The sequence below is a fragment of the Squalius cephalus genome (genome assembly GCF_949319135.1).
Source record: "Squalius cephalus genome assembly, contig: scaffold_75, whole genome shotgun sequence".
Classification (NCBI taxonomy): domain Eukaryota; kingdom Metazoa; phylum Chordata; class Actinopteri; order Cypriniformes; family Leuciscidae; genus Squalius; species Squalius cephalus.
The window spans coordinates 2,517-22,069 of record NW_027645840.1 but is presented as its reverse complement, the minus strand read 5'-3'; the positions used below and the strand labels follow the sequence as shown (position 1 = coordinate 22,069).

General features: G+C 41.6%; 1 protein-coding gene across 1 annotated transcript; it reads right to left on the bottom strand.

The window, feature by feature from the left end:
* Positions 1 to 1,796: 1,796 nt before the first annotated feature.
* LOC307154134 (patched domain-containing protein 3-like) lies at positions 1,797 to 5,364 on the bottom strand. Its single transcript, XM_079898904.1, has 4 exons — positions 4,579 to 5,364; positions 4,142 to 4,269; positions 3,919 to 4,064; positions 1,797 to 3,839 (listed from the first exon to the last, which is right to left on the bottom strand). Exons 1-4 carry the CDS (start codon positions 5,269 to 5,271, stop codon positions 2,218 to 2,220), a joined length of 2,589 nt encoding a protein of 862 aa, XP_079755030.1. The 5' UTR covers positions 5,272 to 5,364; the 3' UTR covers positions 1,797 to 2,217.
* Positions 5,365 to 19,553: the final 14,189 nt, after the last annotated feature.

The following is a 19,553-nucleotide window of genomic DNA, read 5'->3' as shown; positions in this document are numbered from 1 at the left end:
TAAACTGCGAATATTTGTTCTTTATATAAATTACTTCATTTAAAAGAAGAGAATTCAAGCTTCATGCCTGTGTGTCTGTATGCCTGTGAGTATTCGCTGAGTTATGGTTCATTTTCGGACGCGTTTCAGAATTGACTTCACTGACAGAGAGAAGGCAGAACTCGCTTCGTGTTTATTTTTCTTTATTTGGCAAAAAGCACAACACTTTGTTTTTATTGTGAGTATACACAAAAATAATACACACTTAACAGGATCGATTGATGTATGAAACTGGTTTGTAACATCAAAGTTAACAGAATATTTAGAGTCTGCTTTGCACTGATAAGGAAAAAAGCAAGCAGATCACGCCGGCGTGATTGCCGACCTCATAGGGTTAATTATAGAATATCTAATAGGTTGTGCGATTATTCTCTAAAATAAAATCTCCATGTTTTCGGTGCTAATGCGGTGGTGACGCTAACCAGAGGGTGACGCTGCCAAAAACACACATAACAGCGGTCACAAAGAACAGGCAAAAGTAATGATTATGAATGTGTCAAATATATAAGTGAGACATTTTAATTGTTTATTAATAAACTAGTGTTTTCTGTGTCAGTGTCGGGCTGCAAAGATTAAGTTGACGATGCTGACATCTTCGCAGTGAACGCGCCTATAGAGAGAAATGCACACTTCATACGGATTAGCCTACATAAGCAGAGTAGGCTAGTCGGTTTCTTTTCATTTTGAATTGTTTTGTTTAAAAGTAGACAATTCAAGCTTTCTGTATGGAATAACTAATGGAATACTGTTAAATTCGCTGATAATCGGGTGACCAGATCACAAACCAGAATTCAAAGCCGACAAAGCTTAAATGTATGGGCTCACGCACAACTCTCTCATTTGTCGTGACGTTATAACATTTCGTCTCGTCTCATTTTGGTCAACGAAAATGAAGAGACATTTTAGCATAGTTTTTATTTTGTAAACCACAATTAGTCTAGTTTTTATTCATCAACAATATTGCATTATACATTTAATTATAGTCATCATCACATGACCAGGATTTACGTTGCGCCTCTTCTTGTTTTCGTCAGGTGATAAAGGTTCGTTGATGACGATATTTGGGTCATTCCAGAATTGGAGGACATTTCATGTCCCACCTATGAAATTTCAAATAATGTATGTACACAATATACAAAAAATGCAGTCACTTGCTGCGTTCGAAACCGCGGGAAAAGAGTAGGCGAGCGAAAAAGTATGTACGAATCCTCTGCATTCATAAAAGAGTAGGTGAGAATTACCTGGGTGACGTACTAATTCTCGCGAGATTCAGACGTACGTATACTCATAGTGCGTTCAAATATGCCTACTTACCTACTATATAGTAGGCGAAAACAGTACGTGAAAGAAAAAGTATGTTCGAAACATCAGTATTCATAAAAGAGTAGGTGAGAAGTTCCCGGATGGCTTACTGCTTCCGGACAGATTTTCGAGTGCTCAACCAATGGATACTTTTCTATCCAGGAGGCCACGCGAGAGGATACGTCATTATCAAACATCGCAGAGATCAGCGACGCGGGTGCTTTCAAATGTGAGTAAACACGGTTCCTTGTGCTAAAATCGCATGTTTTGAACTAATGTAGAGTAAACTGTTGAATTGTTGAAGGTGTAAAGACGTTAGACACTATAGTTGTGATTTTGCTGTAAACACGTTTTATTATGTATAGCTAACAGGGGAGCTCCAGTAAGCACACGTATGACTTATTTATTTTTCATTGGCTCAAGTTATAAAATATAGAACCATTACCCTTTTTTTTTTTAATTGGATGAATTAATTTTTATTTTATTTGCATTAGCACTGATTTACATTCTACCAGGATCAGGAACAAGGAAATGTTGACCAGGAAATATTGCCTCTGCTCACATGTCATGGCATCCAGGAGAGAGTAATCTTGATTAAAATATAAATACACAAAAACATGTGAGATGCAGTGTATACATAAGAACAGAACAGAATAATTGCTATTTACTTGCATGGTCAAATCAAAGTGTCCTATAGAGCTAAGCTCAAACAAAAAGAAAAATGTTCATCCATCCATTTTGTAAACCACTATGTAGAGTCACTGTACCTATCGGACTTTCTCAGGCCGTAAACTGGGAAACTAGAGCACTATAGTATATTCAGAAATTAACCTTGATTAATAAATTCTACTGGTGAAATTTTTCAGAAAAGTAATCTCAGTAACAGTCAGGATCATCAGGACATTCATTCTGAATCACGACTGCATTTACTCGCAGCTCGTTTGTGTCTCTGGGCTCTGGAAGATTTTCTTTGTTTTTTTCATGACGGTTACTGCAAGTGCCGAGGAAGGTCAGGAACACCGGTATGAATATAATGCCATGGACGGCCCCAAACAGAATGACTAAGAACATGATTTTGAAGAAGGTATTGAAGATGTAGCTTTCAGCAGCCGCGAGCACCACCACACCTGCGATAGTGGACACCGCTCCCTGGATGATGGGATAGCCCAGTTTAGTGATGGCATCCATGGCTTTCTCATTCGCTGAGGACTTTTCACTTGACACAAAAGCATAGCATATGTGAGCAGAGAAGTCGACAGAAAACCCGATACAAATTACAAGATTAATCATAGACACAGAGTCTAAACTAACATCCCATAATGCCATGAAACCGGCCACTCCCACAATGACAGATGCAATGGCAAATGTCACCCAGAGAGAACAAAGAGGGTTTGGGATCAACAGGAGTGAAATTACTAACATTGCACATGTAGCAACTGCTAAGTTTTGGATTGTATTAGTGATTATGACGGCATATTGGTCGAAATAGATGAATGCAGGGTGATACACTATCAGATCAACGACACACTTTTCTGCGGTTTCTCTAAATGCATTCAGCATGTTCTTCTCATCGATCGCTGTGCTGATGTTCACAGACTGAATGAACATACGTGACGCATGGATTTGATTGTTAGTGAAATTAACATCTTGACTAAAACCAGACAGATTAAGAAATGCAGTTAAATTGCTTTTGAATTCCATTTCACTGTCTAAATTTAAACTTGTATTCAGTCCAAACTGCATGTACACACTCAGCCAAGAGATCGGTGAAATCCCTGAATCTACCATTGTCAGATTTTGGAAATTTTCCAAACACAAGTCAAGACTTTTGCGAGCAGTTGGGTTCCAGTACTGAAAGTCTTCATCCTTTATAACTAACATGACATTGGGACCAAAGGCAGAGAAGAATTCATCTTCTTTGTCATAGTAACTACCAACATATGAGCCGTCTGCTGCTAAATTTCTTAAATCTAGACCTTCCTGCATTTGGAAGCATCCATAGATACTGACTGCCAAATACCCAGCATAGATCAGACACACGAGCGCCTTAACCCACACTCTTGTTAAGAAAGGACCGTAATAGTTTTTAAAGAATGAATCCACTGGCATTTCTAATTCCTTATGTGTGTTTTTATCATACGCCCCACCAACACAACAACCTCCACCATCACCAGTGGCTTCTGGGACTTTCATGCAGGTCAGCCAGTGTCTGTTGCCTTTCTCTCTCCGTCCGTTCAGTGCGAGACACGCGCCAAAGAAGGTGATGTTGAAGATGTAGCAGAACAGAAGAGCTGTGCTGGTGTACATGCAGAAGGACTGAACTGAGCGGAAGGGCGTCATGAGGCCGATGTAGAAAGCCAGCACATCTGTCAGCGTGGTGATAGTGATGGACACGCCGGCCTCTTTGTACGTTTCTGCTAAACGAAGCTCAACGTCTTTTTGAACTTCAGTCTTCTGCCAGCAGGAGATCATAATGAACATGTCATCAACGCCAACACCTGGAGGAAAGCAGAGACGGTGAGCCTGTGAACATCAGCTGTGAGACACCTACTAGGTGATGAAATAAATCACATTTACCCAGAATCAGAAAGGGGGCTGAGGCCACGGTCATGGCAAACGGCATCCCACAGAACAGCAGCAGACCAAAGCTGGCCAACACGGCCATCCCAGCGGAGACCACTCCGAACGTAGCCACCCACACCTTCGTCCTGACAGGGTCTAACCTGAGGAAGGGACAAGAGATAAATAACATAGCTAGTGATAGAAATGTGCTAATGTGATTTTTAATTCTTTATAATACCTTAAACAAGACAGAATAGAAATGGTTATGGCCAGGAAATACGTAACAGAGAAGAGGGGGATCACAGAGTCTGAATTGGTCTCAAGCTCATTCTGTCTTGATATTGAGGTAAAGTAAGACACATGGACCTGTAGAAATTCAACACAAAACACTGTTCAGTATAGTTACTGTATACACGTGAATTTGTTGCATTGTGTTGAAGCACAGTGAAGAAATAGTTAGGGCAAATCATGACAGGACATGAATAGCCTGGAGAAAAATTAAGCAAATGTACATAGATTTAGTTCATTTTCTCAAAATATTGGAACTGTTGACCAAATAACTTTTGGTACTTGACTTACAGTTAATGGAGATGGTTAGATTAATTAACATTTACACACTCAATGGTCACTAGGTATCACTATGCTTGTAGATATAACTCACTCATGTTTACTTACTGTTTTCTGTTCTGTATAGTTTGAGAGGAGTTTTAGAAAGCCATCAAGCCAGTAAAGGTTTTCTTTTGTCTTCTTCTCGTCTAAGAAATAAAAAAGCCTGACCGCTTTTGCACTGGTCAGCTCTGAGCTATCCGGCTTTAGCTCTGCGCCACCGATGGTTGTTCCCAAAAACATGTCATTATTCATCGGATATGAAATGTTTAAAGAAACAATTTCAGTAGCAATATAATTTATAATGTCTAAAATTGCATTTGACATGCACCTTCCCTTTGTTTTGGCACAGATGTTTTCAAAAGTGTTTCCTGTCATCATACTTTTCACTTGTCCATCTAGCGCTATAATGTCATTAAAAGCTGCTTCAGTTAATATATTTTCTCCTTGCAAACCTGTGAAGATCAAAGAGGCATAAGAGCCTTCAGACGAAAGCCGCAGCTGAGAAAACTCTTCAGATTGTGGGAAATTTTCCACCACAAATGCCCTCTCCAACTTGGCCGGTCCATTGACAGGCGTAAACTGGTCTTCAATGTCATTTGCCTCTCTCTCGTGAAGAAAGATGAAACCAGCTCCAAGTGCAGCAGCCACACATAAAGCTGATAAAATAAACACATATGGATATCTACCAACAACTCGACCGAGTTTTTCAAAGGCCAGAGACAGAGGCCTTTCGATGCAGTCTGTTTTACACTTCGCCATCCTCCACACACTTTAACAGTCTACGATGAATCTCTTGCTCTTTTGCAAAGCCCCAGAAACATCCTCCTTCTACAATGTTCTCAATGTTGTCATAACATACTTATAGGCAGAGCTGAACACTAACAAATCATTTGTTACTCATTAACAAATAAGGTTACTCATTAACAAACTTCCTTGTTGTCACCTGTCCTCTTTATCACTGCCAGAAACTCGTCCCCTTGGAATTATCCGGTTCGGTAACACTTTACGGTAAGGGTACATGAATTATCATGAATTCATGTATAAATTCATGCATGAAATATGCATTAATTCATGCATTAATATCTCATGAATCATCAGGAACTAACACGAGTTCAACGTTTTTCATTCATGACTTCATGGATGAACAACACCTTAATTAAAACATTAACTAAGATGAGTACATCATCATGAATTATGATTTATTACGCATGATCATGATGTTTTCTTTGTTCACACAAAAAATTGGTCTTTACCACCCACTGTGGATAAAGCTATGGTTATGGTACATGAATCATCATGAATTCATGCATAAAAAAGTATTAATTCATGCATGCAAGACTACTCTTCGAATTATTAAAGGAATGTACAAAAATCCACATTATCTAATGCATGCATACAGGCTAGAACAGTATATCAATTAATGTGAGAACTTTTTTTCTGAATTATGATCTGAGTTATCCAGCATGTTCATGTCTTCTTTATAGCCTGCAGGTAAATGGACAGACCCCCAAATTGGCCAATCACAGCACATAACATACGAATTCTGTTGGCATTCAAATACAGTAGTCATCATTAACTAAGCATTATTTATCAATGACTTCATCATGTGTGGCCCCTCAACTAAAGTGGTGACTTGGTGCTTTGAAACACTGATGAACAATGTGTTTTCATTATGATCTGAGTTATCCAGCATGTTCGTGTCTTCTTCATAGCCTGCAGGTAAATGGACAGACCCCCAAATTGGCCAATCACAGCACATAACATACGAATTCTGTTGGCATTCAAATACAGTAGTCATCATTAACTAAGCATTATTTATCAATGACTTCATCATGTGTGTGGCCCCTCAACTAAAGTGGTGACTTGGTGCTTTGAAACACTGATGAACAATGTGGCATAACTGTGAAATGACATGAATATGAGCATGAAAGTTCAAGCCTTTGCAAACAATGTACTGTGGACACAAATGGACTTTGATCTTAACTTGCAACGTGATCTCATGAGAATACATGTGTATTTTTACGTAAAGTGTAGTTCTACCATACGTACATTTATTTATGTTTTATACACACAGAAACGTATAATAAGTCACCACTTTAGTTGAGGGGCCACACACATGATGAAATCACTGATAAATAATGCTTAGTTAATGATGACTAGTATTTGAACGCCAACAGAATTCGTATGTTATGTGCTGTGATTGGCCAATTTTGGGGTCTGTCCATTTACCTGCAGGCTATAAAGAAGACATGAACATGCTGGATAACTCAGATCATAATTCAGAAAAAAAGTTCTCACATTAATTGATATACTGTTCTAGCCTGTATGCATGCATTAGATAATGTGGATTTTTGTACATTCCTTTAATAATTCGAAGAGTAGTCTTGCATGCATGAATTAATACTTTTTTATGCATGAATTCATGATGATTCATGTACCATAACCATAGCTTTATCCACAATGGGTGGTAAAGACCAATTTTTTGTGTGAACAAAGAAAACATCATGATCATGCGTAATAAATCATAATTCATGATGATGTACTCATCTTAGTTAATGTTTTAATTAAGGTGTTGTTCATCCATGAAGTCATGAATGAAAAACGTTGAACTCGTGTTAGTTCCTGATGATTCATGAAATATTAATGCATGAATTAATGCATATTTCATGCATGAATTTATACATGAATTCATGATAATTCATGTACCCTTACCGTAAAGTGTTACCTAAGGTTCTATCTGACATTTTTGTCAAAATTGAGTTATTCACATATTCTTATTCTGTGACAACTTATTTACATTATGTGATGTTTTTTTTTAAGTTGTGTACATTTTGGGACTTTTTATTGAAAAAACAAAAAAGGTTCTATCTACAAAGTCGAACTCTAACTTGGCTCTATAAGGTCTATCTGCGTGAGCCAATCAGCACTTCGAATGGACAGAAGAGGACCAATCAAAAAATGAGTCATAGAGAGTATAAGTCTATGTTTTAAAAAATGAGTCACAGAGAGTATTATAGTTCTGTGTTTTAAAAAATGAGTTTTTGAGACCTTGAAAAAATGAGACCTTTTTTGTGATTATATAGTCAGTGAATAATTTTTCAATGATTATTAAACTTTATGAATTAATTTGCTGATGCATGTCTGTTTTCTTGCAGTTTTTAAAGTCTTAAAATGTCTTAATTTTTTACAATATTAAGCCTTAAAGGTGAAATAGTCAACAATTTAATTGATGGGGTCTTAATTACAACAATAAACGTTAGCATGTTATTTCAGCCATACTGATGTCTAGAGAGAAAGCCATTTTACCTGGCCCAATTTAGGTGGAATAAAGTCCTGCTCAGATGTATTACAGTAGCTGCTTTTTGTCTAAACAAAAGAAAGATTAAAGTAACAATTTCTGCAATAATGTGTTTAATTACCCACCAAATTGGTACCAAAAATTAACATCTGCACTGGACAAAATATTTAGACCTACCTTGCTTAATTTGAAATGTCCTAAATACATGGAAGTGCTAAAAATATGGAATAAATGTCATAGAAAGGATCAAATTTTACTTTCTAACACATGTTGAGACATTGTTACAACATTAATAATTTTATATTTAGTGTTCAAATAATGTTTTGGCAGATAGAACCTTATAATTCTAAGCGAAAAGTGTTTTTTTAGAATTAGAAGGTTCTATCTGCATTTGACCCATTCCAAAAATCCCCATTTACAAATTTGAGAGGATTTTGATATTGTATATTTAGAATACATTTAGGGTCCCTGTTATTTTCATGTTTGAAAGAAACTTGTTCCCTGTAAAGTATGGAATAGTGGTTCGTTTAGTATGGGAGCACTACAGAAAGATTCCGGCCAGAGAATCCTTTATCAGCTTTATTTTCAAGGTCAGGATGCCAATATACAAGTTCAAGTGTATGTGGTTTGCTTTTCATAAAATGCACACGAAAGTAAAGAAAAGGGTCTCTGAATCTTCTCTCGTCATCCTTAAACACGAACGACTGAGCAGCGCGCTGCATTTCCTGTCCAGGCGCAGTTCACGTGATGGAGCGTTCAAACGCACGTAGGAAACTCAGCGCTGAACAAATAGGCTTTCAGACAAGGCCGCCCCCAACTGTCCGCATGGCAGTTGAAAGAGTAGGAGAAAGTCTATTTGGTGGTCTCTTCTTCGTCCTTGTCCTCCAGAGCTGGGAGCAAGATGAGCCAGGCAACTGGACGAATGTAGGTGCGGTCCTTCACTTGAACACTGATAGTCCGTACGCGTCCATCTGCTCCTGAATGAGTCTGGGTAATCCGTCCTACAGGCCATGACGCTCGGGGAAGTTGGGGATCCACGATTAAAACAACGTCGCCTATGGAGAGTGCCTTACCGTCTTTCCTCCACTTACTGCGCTCTTGTAGCCCTGGTAGGTAGTGACTGATGAAGGATGACCAGAAGCGATCGGCGATGGCTTGGCTGTGCCTCCAACATCTTCTCCCGAGGTCACTGGGGTCGTAAACTGCTTGAGGAAGCGACGAGTCGTGACGGCCCATGAGGAGGAGGTTAGGCGTGACCGGATCTGGATCAGAGGCATCTGATGACAAGTAGCCTAAGGGTTTCGCATTCATTATGCCCTCGACCTCCACTAGGATTGTCATCAGGACAGGTTCAGGAACAGTCTGAACTTTAAGGACAACGCGAAGTGCAGTCTTGATAGACTTCACTTCCCTCTCCCATGTGCCACCAAAGTGCGGCGCACTTGGAGGATTGAATCGGAAGGATATCTGCTGTTCAGCGAGTTGCTCTCTCCACTGAGGTGCCATGGCAGTAACAGCTTCACGTAACTCTCTCTCTCCACAGACAAAGTTGGTACCATTGTCCATGAGGAGTTCGAACGGTCTGCCACGTCGAGAGATGAATCTTCTCAGTGACAGCAGGAAAGCATCTGTATCGAGGCTTTCTAATAGATCCAGATGCACCGAGCGAGTTGTCATGCATTTGTAGACAATGCCCCACCTTTTTTCGGTGCGGCGACCGATCCTCACTTGGAAAGGTCCAAAGCAATCAACTCCGGTTGAATAGAACGGTGGCTTATGGAGTCGTAGCCGAGCTGGTGGGTAATCTGCCATCTTCGGTACATCGGGTTTTGCTCTCCATCGTCGGCACTCCAGACATGAATGCTGATGCTTTCGAATGGCCTCTCTACCACGGATGATCCAAAACCTGCGTCTGATCTCGGCAAGAACTCGTTCTGGCCCAGGGTGCAGTAGTGACTCATCAAAATCCTTGATGATAAGCTTCGTCACGGGATGGCTTGGGTCCAGGATAACTGGGTGGATAGTATCCAGGTCTAGTCCTTCAGCATGCCTTAACCTGCCACCGACTCTGAGTAGCTCCGTGGCTCCTTCATATTCTGGTGACAGAGATGCAAGACGACTGTCTGAAGGAAGAGTACGTCCAGCTTTGAGAGCTCTCAATTCTTCAGCAAAGCAGTCCTCTTGAGCCTTTTGTAACATCAGCTTCTCTGCTTGCAGAAAATCGGCAGCAGGAAAGTGTACTGTCGTATTAGCATCAGCCGCCCCATGAAAGGAGCTAGCAGTTTCCTTAAGAAGCTCTTTCCAGTTGGAGAACTTACTGGGGTCCGGAAGTTGTGTGGGCAAGATGCTGGACACAGTTCCCACAAAGGCAGACTTCCTTAACTCTGTGGTGTCTGGTTCTACCTCAGATGAGGGCATGTTGGGCCACTCCCTCTCAGACAAATGGAGGAAATGTGGACCTTTGTTCCAGCGATGATCCTGTACCATCTCTTGCAGAGTGAGTCCGCGGGTTATATCATCAGCTGGATTGCTTAGAGTGTCAACATACCGCCATTGAACAGGGTTGGTCAGGTTCTGGATTTCTGCGATGCGTGTTCCCACGAACACTTTATAACGGCATGATTCTGATTTGATCCAGTGCAGCACAATTGTGGAGTCTGACCAAAGAGTGATGTGCTCAGGTGGTACTGCAAGCTCTGTCTCGATCACTCTAGCCAGCTGTGCGCCTGTAAGCGCGGCACTGAGCTCGAGACGCGGAATAGACAGCTGCTTACGGGGCGCGACTCTCGATCTGGCAAACACGAAGGAGACATAGACTTGTTGACTGTCATCTGTCGTCTGCATGTAGGCTACTGCTCCATAGGCGCGCTCCGAGGCATCACAGAAAATGTGGATGTGACGGGTTGCGTTGGCAGTATCGGCGGTGGCTGGTGCATAGGGACGAGGCAGCTTGAGATGTTGCAAAGTGGGAATTTCCTGCACCCAACTCGACCATTTCTCCAGAAGGTCAGCGGGTTGGATCTTGTCGTCCCAGCCAATGTTGGCCTTCCACATGTTCTGAACAAGCACTTTACATCTTGTTGTGAATGGCACAATGTAGCCCAATGGGTCGTAAAGCTTGGCAAGGACACTGTAGACGTTACGAAGAGTGGCATCTGAAGATTCAGTATGGCGACGTTTGTAATTCAGGGTGTCGTTCAAACAATCCCAGCAGAGTCCAAGCGTGGGCTCTTGGAGGTTGTCACTGGCCTTGGATAGCCATAGCTCACTGCTAGCCGACTGTGCTTCAGGAGGTAGATGTGCTACAACTTCAGGCATGTTACTAGCCCATTGCCGGATCTCGAAACCTCCCTTGTTCAGAAGTGCTCGCAGATCATCCACTAGAACCTTGGCATACTCAGCTTTACTCACACTGTGGAGGCAATTGTCGACATAGAACGAGTGCTCGATCACGTGCATGAGAGGAGAGTCTGGTGGTTCGTGGTCTCTGACGTGCTGCTGCAGGGCAAAGACCGCACAGCAGGGGCTGCACGTTGTTCCAAATGGTAACACCTCCCATTGGAAGATGCGTGGTTCAGATGTCCTCTGCATGTCACGCCACAGGAATCGTAGGAGTGGTTTATCACTGGGCAACAAGCGGATCTGGTGGAACATCGATTTAATATCTCCGCTGATGGCCACAGCATGACATCGGAACCGCATCAGGACTCCAATCATGGTCGGACCGAGCGTTGGTCCCGGTAGGAGTTGGTCATTCAGGGACAGGCCGTTAAAGGAGAAGGAACAGTTAAAGACTACTCTATCCTTTCCATTGTGGTGCACCATATGATGAGGTACATACCACGACTCTGTGGACTTTGCTGCCTCTTCTGTAAAGATTTCCGCGACATAACCAGACTGAACAAGTTTATCCATCTCCTTGCAATATGAGGCTGCTCGAACGGTGTCCTTGGCCAACCGGCGCTCAGTGCTGCGTAGGTTAGGCATCACGACATCTTGCTGAGCACAGAGTTGGATGACTGGCTGACGACGCAACAGTGGAGTAGCGTAGCGCTGGATACCGTTGACAGATACACGCTCGGAGGCTGTCTGTAAGAGGATGAGCGCCTGCTGGTCTTGCTTGGAACGCGTTGCAGTCTTCTCACTGACATAGGGGGCTGTGTCAATGTGCCAAAGGCGTTCCACATTCCTGAGGAGTTCAGTATATGAAGACTCGGTGGCGATGTGCAGATAGGAAGACTGGTGAGAAGAGACTGGTATAATGTCAGAAGGACCTTGCAAGGACCAGCCTAGCCTTGTGCAGATGGCTATAGGACCGCCAGATGGACCTGCTCTGACTGGCTGTGTAGGAGTGAGAAGCTGAAGCATATCAGAGCCGATGAGGAGCAGAGGTTGGGCTCTGTGGATGGGCGTCAAAGGAAGTCCTTTGAGATGCTCATAGCGCTTCTGGAGAGCTGCTACTGGGTACGTGTGCTCAGATAAACTCAGACTGCTTGCAGTGAACGCATGTTGAATCCAAAACATCTTGTTTGGTTTGAAGATGGGGGATACATGAAAGCTAACTGAGGAACCTTTCAGTTCCTTCACCTCTTGCTGGACTGTCCTCAGATGAAGCGTCTCTGGATGCTGAGAGAGTTGTAGTTGCTCTACAGCTTGTGGGAGGATAATCGTTCTCTCCGAACCATCATCAAGCACTGCAAATGTCTCAAGAATGCGATCTCCATGATACAGAAGCACTTTGACAACCTTCAGCAACACTCTCTGAGGGCTTCTGGGCTGCTCAATGTAGACAATGGGCTTGGGATTACTGACCATCAGCACTTTCTGGGATGACTCTTGGATGGCGTCATGCAGGACTGTAAGGTGCTTCTCTTTGCAAATCTTACATGGGCGCTTAAGCGTGCAGGCTGTAGCTTTGTGGCCGCGGCCGCATTTCCAACATCTGCCACCTTCCTGGATCCACTTCTTAATCTCAGCAGTAGACAGTTTCTTGAAGTCGGGGCATGAGCTAAGGTAGTGCTCCTTATTGTTGCAGAACGGACAATAAGGACTGAGTTTGAAAGCTTGGGACTTCGACTGAAAGGTCTCCTTGTCGGCTGTCTCCCCAGAGCAGAGGAAGACTGACGCTGTTTTATCTTTGGGCTTTGAACTACGTTGATCTCTCTTTGGAAGGGTAGGCCCTGTAGAGTTGTAGAGAAGAGTAGCTCGACTGGCGAGACGCTTGGCTTGAGCCTTCATCTGGAGCCACGCAGCGAGGTCGGGCAGGGAGTAGGTGAGCTCTGAACCTGGCTGCAGGATGCCGCGAACGAGACAATATTCCACAAATCCATCTCTGTGGGAAGGAGACATTTTGCTTAAGAGACGGTCAACATGGGAACCACACCTGAGCTCGTATCCAACAGGTCCCTCTAAAGTGCGTAGCATACCGACCAGCGACTGGACTGAGAGAGCGAAGGAGTCGAATGCCTCTGCGTCTCCTGACTTAATGGCTGGGGAGTTGAGTATTGCCGCTAGTTCACTTTGAACCAGTTGTCTTGGCTGGCCATATTTGTCTTGCAGAGCTCCCAATGCAGCTGTATACGGTGCGGGGTCATACATATATGACTTGGCCAACTGCAGAGCACTCTGAAGCTTGAGCTGACTCAGGAGAACTTGATATTTATAGTGCTCGCTGAGATGAGGGTGACTATTCATCAAGTTGTCGAGCGCTATCTTCAAAAGTGCGAAATCACTTTCTTTGCCACTCTCGAAGAAGGGAAGTGTCGGTTTGGGAATGCCGCAAGACGTAGCAATCAGGGTCTCCATACCCGGGTAAGTCCAGGGTGGTGCCGTCTGAACTGATGTTGCAGTTGGTATACTGCAGTGAGCATACTGCACTGCGGGAGGTGGCGGTGCCACTGTAACTGCTCGTGGTGGCATTGTGAAGCTTGTACTGGTAGCTGGAGCCCCTAGGTACTGAGACGGGAGACTAGTTGTGACAGAAGACCTTGCCATTGGTGACGCTCCACCTGCCTGGGTAGTTACCGCGGAGAGGACGGGAACGAATGAGACAGGTGCAGATGGAAGTACAGAGACTGGTACTGCAATCGGTGCTGCGCTGACAGGAACACTGATCTGGGCACTCGTGACGGGATTAGCAGGTGGTGTTAATATCTGAGTAGGAACAGTGGACAGAGGTGCTACCTGAACTGGCGCTGGATTTGGCTGTTGCACAGGTGGATGCTGCACGGGAACCAATGGCACCAGAGTTGGCTGTTGAGCCAATTGTGATGGCAGAGGTAGTTTGGAGAACGTAGCGGGAGCTGACGACGTAGACAAGGAATCATCATTCGTCCCTGTCAGGTAGGTCTTTACAAGACTGGCAATATGTACCTCCTTCTCGAGTTTCTTCAAGCGCCTGCGTCTTCCCATCTCTCTAGCTATTCTCTCTTTAGCCAAATGTGCTTCCTCTTGTAGCCGCTGTCCTTCTCTGGCTTGTGCATCCAATGCTGCAGCTTCTAAGTCAGCTTTCCTTTCCTCTTCTATTTCCTGCTGTAGGTCAGCTAGCTCCAATCCTTTGATCTCCTCCTCTAAAGCAGCTTCTTGTATATCAGACGTACTTCGAAACAAATGGAGTCTGTAAGATAACTGAGAGGACCGCCGTGAATGTGCAGCTGACCGGTAACTTGTCAAACTTCTAGCTCTGGTTGACTGAGCCTGGTCTGGTTGTCCTACAGGAGTAGAGGAGGCTTGGGCCACAGGCTGTTGAGAGGGCAGAAGAGTGACTTCGTACTGGGCCAAATGTGCAGGTGGACGAAGGTCTCTCTTGGGTCGGTCCGATGACTCCTGCTGCTGACCATCAATAGCTGACTCCATAGTGTCGGTGGAACCCTAATCCGGCTCGAAGGACCAATGTAAAGTATGGAATAGTGGTTCGTTTAGGATGGGAGCACTACAGAAAGATTCCGGCCAGAGAATCCTTTATCAGCTTTATTTTCAAGGTCAGGATGCCAATATACAAGTTCAAGTGTATGTGGTTTGCTTTTCATAAAACGCACAAGAAAGTAAAGAAAAGGGTCTCTGAATCTTCTCTCGTCATCCTTAAACACGAACGACTGAGCAGCGCGCTGCATTTCCTGTCCAGGCGCAGTTCACGTGATGGAGCGTTCAAACGCACGTAGGAAACTCAGCGCTGAACAAATAGGCTTTCAGACATTCCCCATATACATTTTCCTATATGTAATGCAAAAACTTTGAAGCTCAATATCTCAAAACTGCTCAGAATGCAGATAGAACCTTATAATTCCAAGGGGACGAACTGCATGCTTAACTATTGGGCCATTTTCAATATTAAGAGACCGTAACTAGGATGTGGATACACAAGTAAATTCTAGTCTTTAAAGAAATAATTGAGTACAACACCCCGGCAACGCCTCCATCCAGAGAAATATTTGATAGAACTAAAAACCTGCATTAGTTAATGCAGATTCACTTCTTCAATAAGGGCAAAAGACATAAGTCCAGTATAAAAATAGAAACACTTTATTTTATGCTATAAAAAAAAAAATCATTAATTTAAAAAACAAGTAAAAAATTCCAATCATCCACATAAGGACACTTTAAAGGCTTCAAGACAATAGAATCTGACAAGAGGTTGCATCAAAAACACACGTTTACAAAGAGAAAACAAATTTAAACAAAATATCTTACCTGCAGAAACGACAGGCACAACAGGATATTTTCCTTTCTCACACAACATGATAAGAGAAAAACAATGAACAGAAACTACTCCACGCATTAGTTCTAAGATTTCACAACCTTTATCAAAGTGTTTACAATTAAGTGGTAATGCTCCCTGGTTCTTGGTTCTCCCTGGACATTTGTGATGCTTTGAAATTTTTTGTTGGGTCGTAATATTAAATGTAACAAATTGGTCACCAAACTAACAAATTGGCCATCAAACTTGCCAATTTCCACAAACAAGCATTGAAATCGTGGAAGTTGCCTTTAGGGTATGCATTTCAAGCCAGGTGTCATATATTGTCCAGTCCCTTCCCGGTCTACAGACCCGTTGGGTCCTGTCATGACCTTGTCGAGGGGGAGAAAGAAAGAGTAGAGAGTATGGACAGGAGACCAAGGTATAAGGTGAGAAGAGTAGAAAGGAGAAGGAAAGGGAGAAAAAAAAAAAAAAAAGTATATATATACATATATATATATATATAAATATAAGGTATACATATATATAATATGGGCTACATTTAAAAATATATAATAATAATAATAATAATAAATAATAATTGATGACATACAAGCTAGATATATGTGTGGTTCATGCCTTTAAAGCCCTTCATACAAATCATATAGCGACGGTTAAAGGTAATCTAAAGTAATTGCGACATACATACATACATACATATATAGACCTACCAACATATACAACCATACATACATATATACACACTCACATACACACACCTACATATATAGTTATATATCCCCATATATGTAATAATAAAAATATTAATAACAATAATAATACCTTAGGCATACGTACATGCCTTACACATACATAATGTATTAACTAGTAAAATGTTGTTGTCAATGCCGAAGCAGCAACGAAACCGAAGAAGGCAAAGGTTTTGTCGGAGGAGACTAGGAAGAGAAAAAGGGAGAATGACAAAATCAAAGGCCGGACGAGGATCAATATTGCTCCAGCGTTCACTCGCTGGCGTGAGCTAAAGGAGGAGGAGGGGTGCCCGACCAATGCTGACTTGGACGTCATGCTGTTGGACTAGGACGTATATTGCTTGCATACTATCTCTAGTTTTTCAAATTTGTTGTCTGCCTGGCTATGTTACGGAAGCTATCTGGTCCTCCATTTATCTTCATGAATCAAGTAATGCTAGTAGTTATCAATCTGGTAGCTAGTAAACGCTAACATGCTAGTTTTCGATGAAAAAATAAAACCCATGAAATTATATTCATATGACATGCTGAAATATATGCCACTGTACCTGGGATGAAGACATTTCACACGCACCGCAGGCAGTCTGCCAAAGACATGAGAACTCCTTCTGCAGAGTTCAGGGCCGATACGGCTTGTCAACAAATGCACGTGTATCCCCTGGTGTAACCATGAAAGATTTTACGACAGTAGTAGAAGACAATACTGTTTCCCAACTGTAGGGGGACCCTGAGAGCAAAAATCACATGGTGTTGCTTTAAAGCGGGGCTCAGTAACTTCGGGATTTCTTCGCTGTATTCTCGCTTTTTGCTCGCAGGTTTCTCTCTAGAGCTCCCCCCACAGCTTCGGAATAGATATTTGACAACACTGTTGTAAAAACTCGTAGGCGATTCTCGGACACCAGAGGCTAGTAGATCAACGACATCAAAGCAGATGGGACATTCTTTAAAACGTCTTCTTCATTCGGGTTCAAACAGCGTGAGGGAACGCAATAATGACAGCATTTTAGCAGATTTCTTTTGGCCGTAAAGCAATTGTTTACATCGCGAGACCTGATATCACGCGAGACTTCCTGACGCGGCGGCCGGCGGCCCGCCGGCTCAAAGTTGCAAGTGCGTATTTTCCGCTCACGGGCACCAGGGGGGTGCGAAACGACCACCATTCAACCCGAAATAAGTAATGTAACCATTCCAATGACTCCGAAGCTGTTCAGTTAAGGTAAAAAAGTTACTTAGTTCACCTTTAAAGCTACCAGTTTACACCAATGAGACGAGACGGGACGGTGTATTATGACGGTGTATAGCAACAACTCTGTACTTCCAATCTAATTTCTGACTTTTCAACAATGTTTTTTTTACAGTTGGATATCATTTGTAGTAGTGTTGTTTTTGGCGGCCTGTTTTAATTTTAGTTTTAGTCTAATCTTTGTGTCAAGCTGTCATTTTAGTTTGTATTAGTTTTAGTCACTTTTTAGTCTAGTCAAGTTTCAGTCGACTAAAAATCTGAGCATTTTAGTCTTATTTTAGTCAGAACTATTTTTGTCCAGTCGACAAAAACTGATGACATTTAGTCTAGTTTTAGTCAATGGACCATCGATCTCTTTTCTGATATCTTCATGTTTTCTACTTAATGTAAAAGGTCTGAAGAGCGAATTTTATCTTCCACAAGGGCAAGACATTTAGGCTATGTTTGATAATGCGCTAAAATCACCCGCGCGTGTGAAACGCACTTTACAATTAAACTTGACGCGCCTTACCATGTCTAATAACAAGCACAAACTGTGTTAAAAAGAATTTGATGTACAATTAAAAATGTAGGCTATCTGTCCTACAGTGTTTTTCTACTTTACCACAGTAAAGAATACGAATATAATAGGCCTAATTAAAAGCGAATTAATGAAGAAACGTTTATAATCCCCTTCGGAAATGTGTGAGACGTGAGTGAAGATTTAGGAAAAGAAATAAGAGATTCCATGCAGGGATGAGTCACGATTTTTGAATAATCGATTAGTTTATTTAACCCTCTGGGGTCTAAGGTGTTTTTGGGGTCCTTGAGATGTTTTGACATGCCCTGACATATTAATGGCAAAGGTGTAATTTCACTCTATTTAGCACAAACAGGGCTACCATAATATGTGAGCAACATGAATGTACATGTTTGCATGGTTATTGAAAGAACTAAAAGCTAAGTTTCTGAAATAAGGCCTCAAAACACATACTAAATATGTGTCAATAAGACTTTTGACTAATGGAGGTTGTCGCCTAGAGTTTTTTCTTCAGAATTATGTGAAAATCATCCTGCCTAATCATTCACATAAAAAATACATTGATTTAAATTTTGTAAGACACTTTCTGTTTGGAAAGGCAATATGCGAGTGGGCGTCAACGATCCTACACCATCATGCATATTTAGTGGTTCGCACCTGAGGAGACAATGGGGCCCGCATACTTAATGAGCCATTCATTCAGGTGTGTCACTGAGCCACAAGAAAGAATGCAAGAGCAACAGTTGGAAGCATCAATTGTTTTTTATTTTTCCACAAATTGTGCTTACAAATTGGCCTATAATATCCAAGGAAAACATGTCTAGTAATTGTGCAGTTAATTCTCATACTGTATTTTCAGTTTTGGAATATTTATCCTCTCCCCAAATTTGTCACTAATAAAACACAATAAAAATTATTTAAAGAAAAGGCTTATATTTACCTTTTAATAGTTTGTTTACATCTACCTTGTAAATATATTTTTTTTATTAAAAAGGTTACAATTACAACAACAATTCAAGTGTAATCTTTCTTTGTAAAAACTAAAGTATACATTTTATCATACATATTTCAAAGTTAAGGATTTGATTGATTATTTGATTACTTTATTTTTGACAAAACATACTTTATTTAACATATGAGCAAAAATTGGCAAACAAAAGCTTATTTGAGGTGGCAGATATTTTACAGTAAAAATGTATAATCTATCCAAAACTAATCAACGAAATGTTGTCTTTCATATGTCTGTAACATAGGTCTTTCGTTTTTATTATAAGAAATATAAATGTTAATTTGCAATTTATTACGTTGCTTATACAAATACATTTTATTTCAACATATTTCAGTCGATTTTTACTCAGTATAGCAATACAGTTTGCTAAAAGCGAAACATTCATTCACACACAGAAACGCGATTCAAATTTAAACCGTCTTTTTGCGAGTTGTGGTAAACAGCGCGCATCTCTGCCGTTCATTCATTCACACACAGAAACGCGATTCACTTGAGAATGAAAAAAAAACTTACTACAGTATTCCTC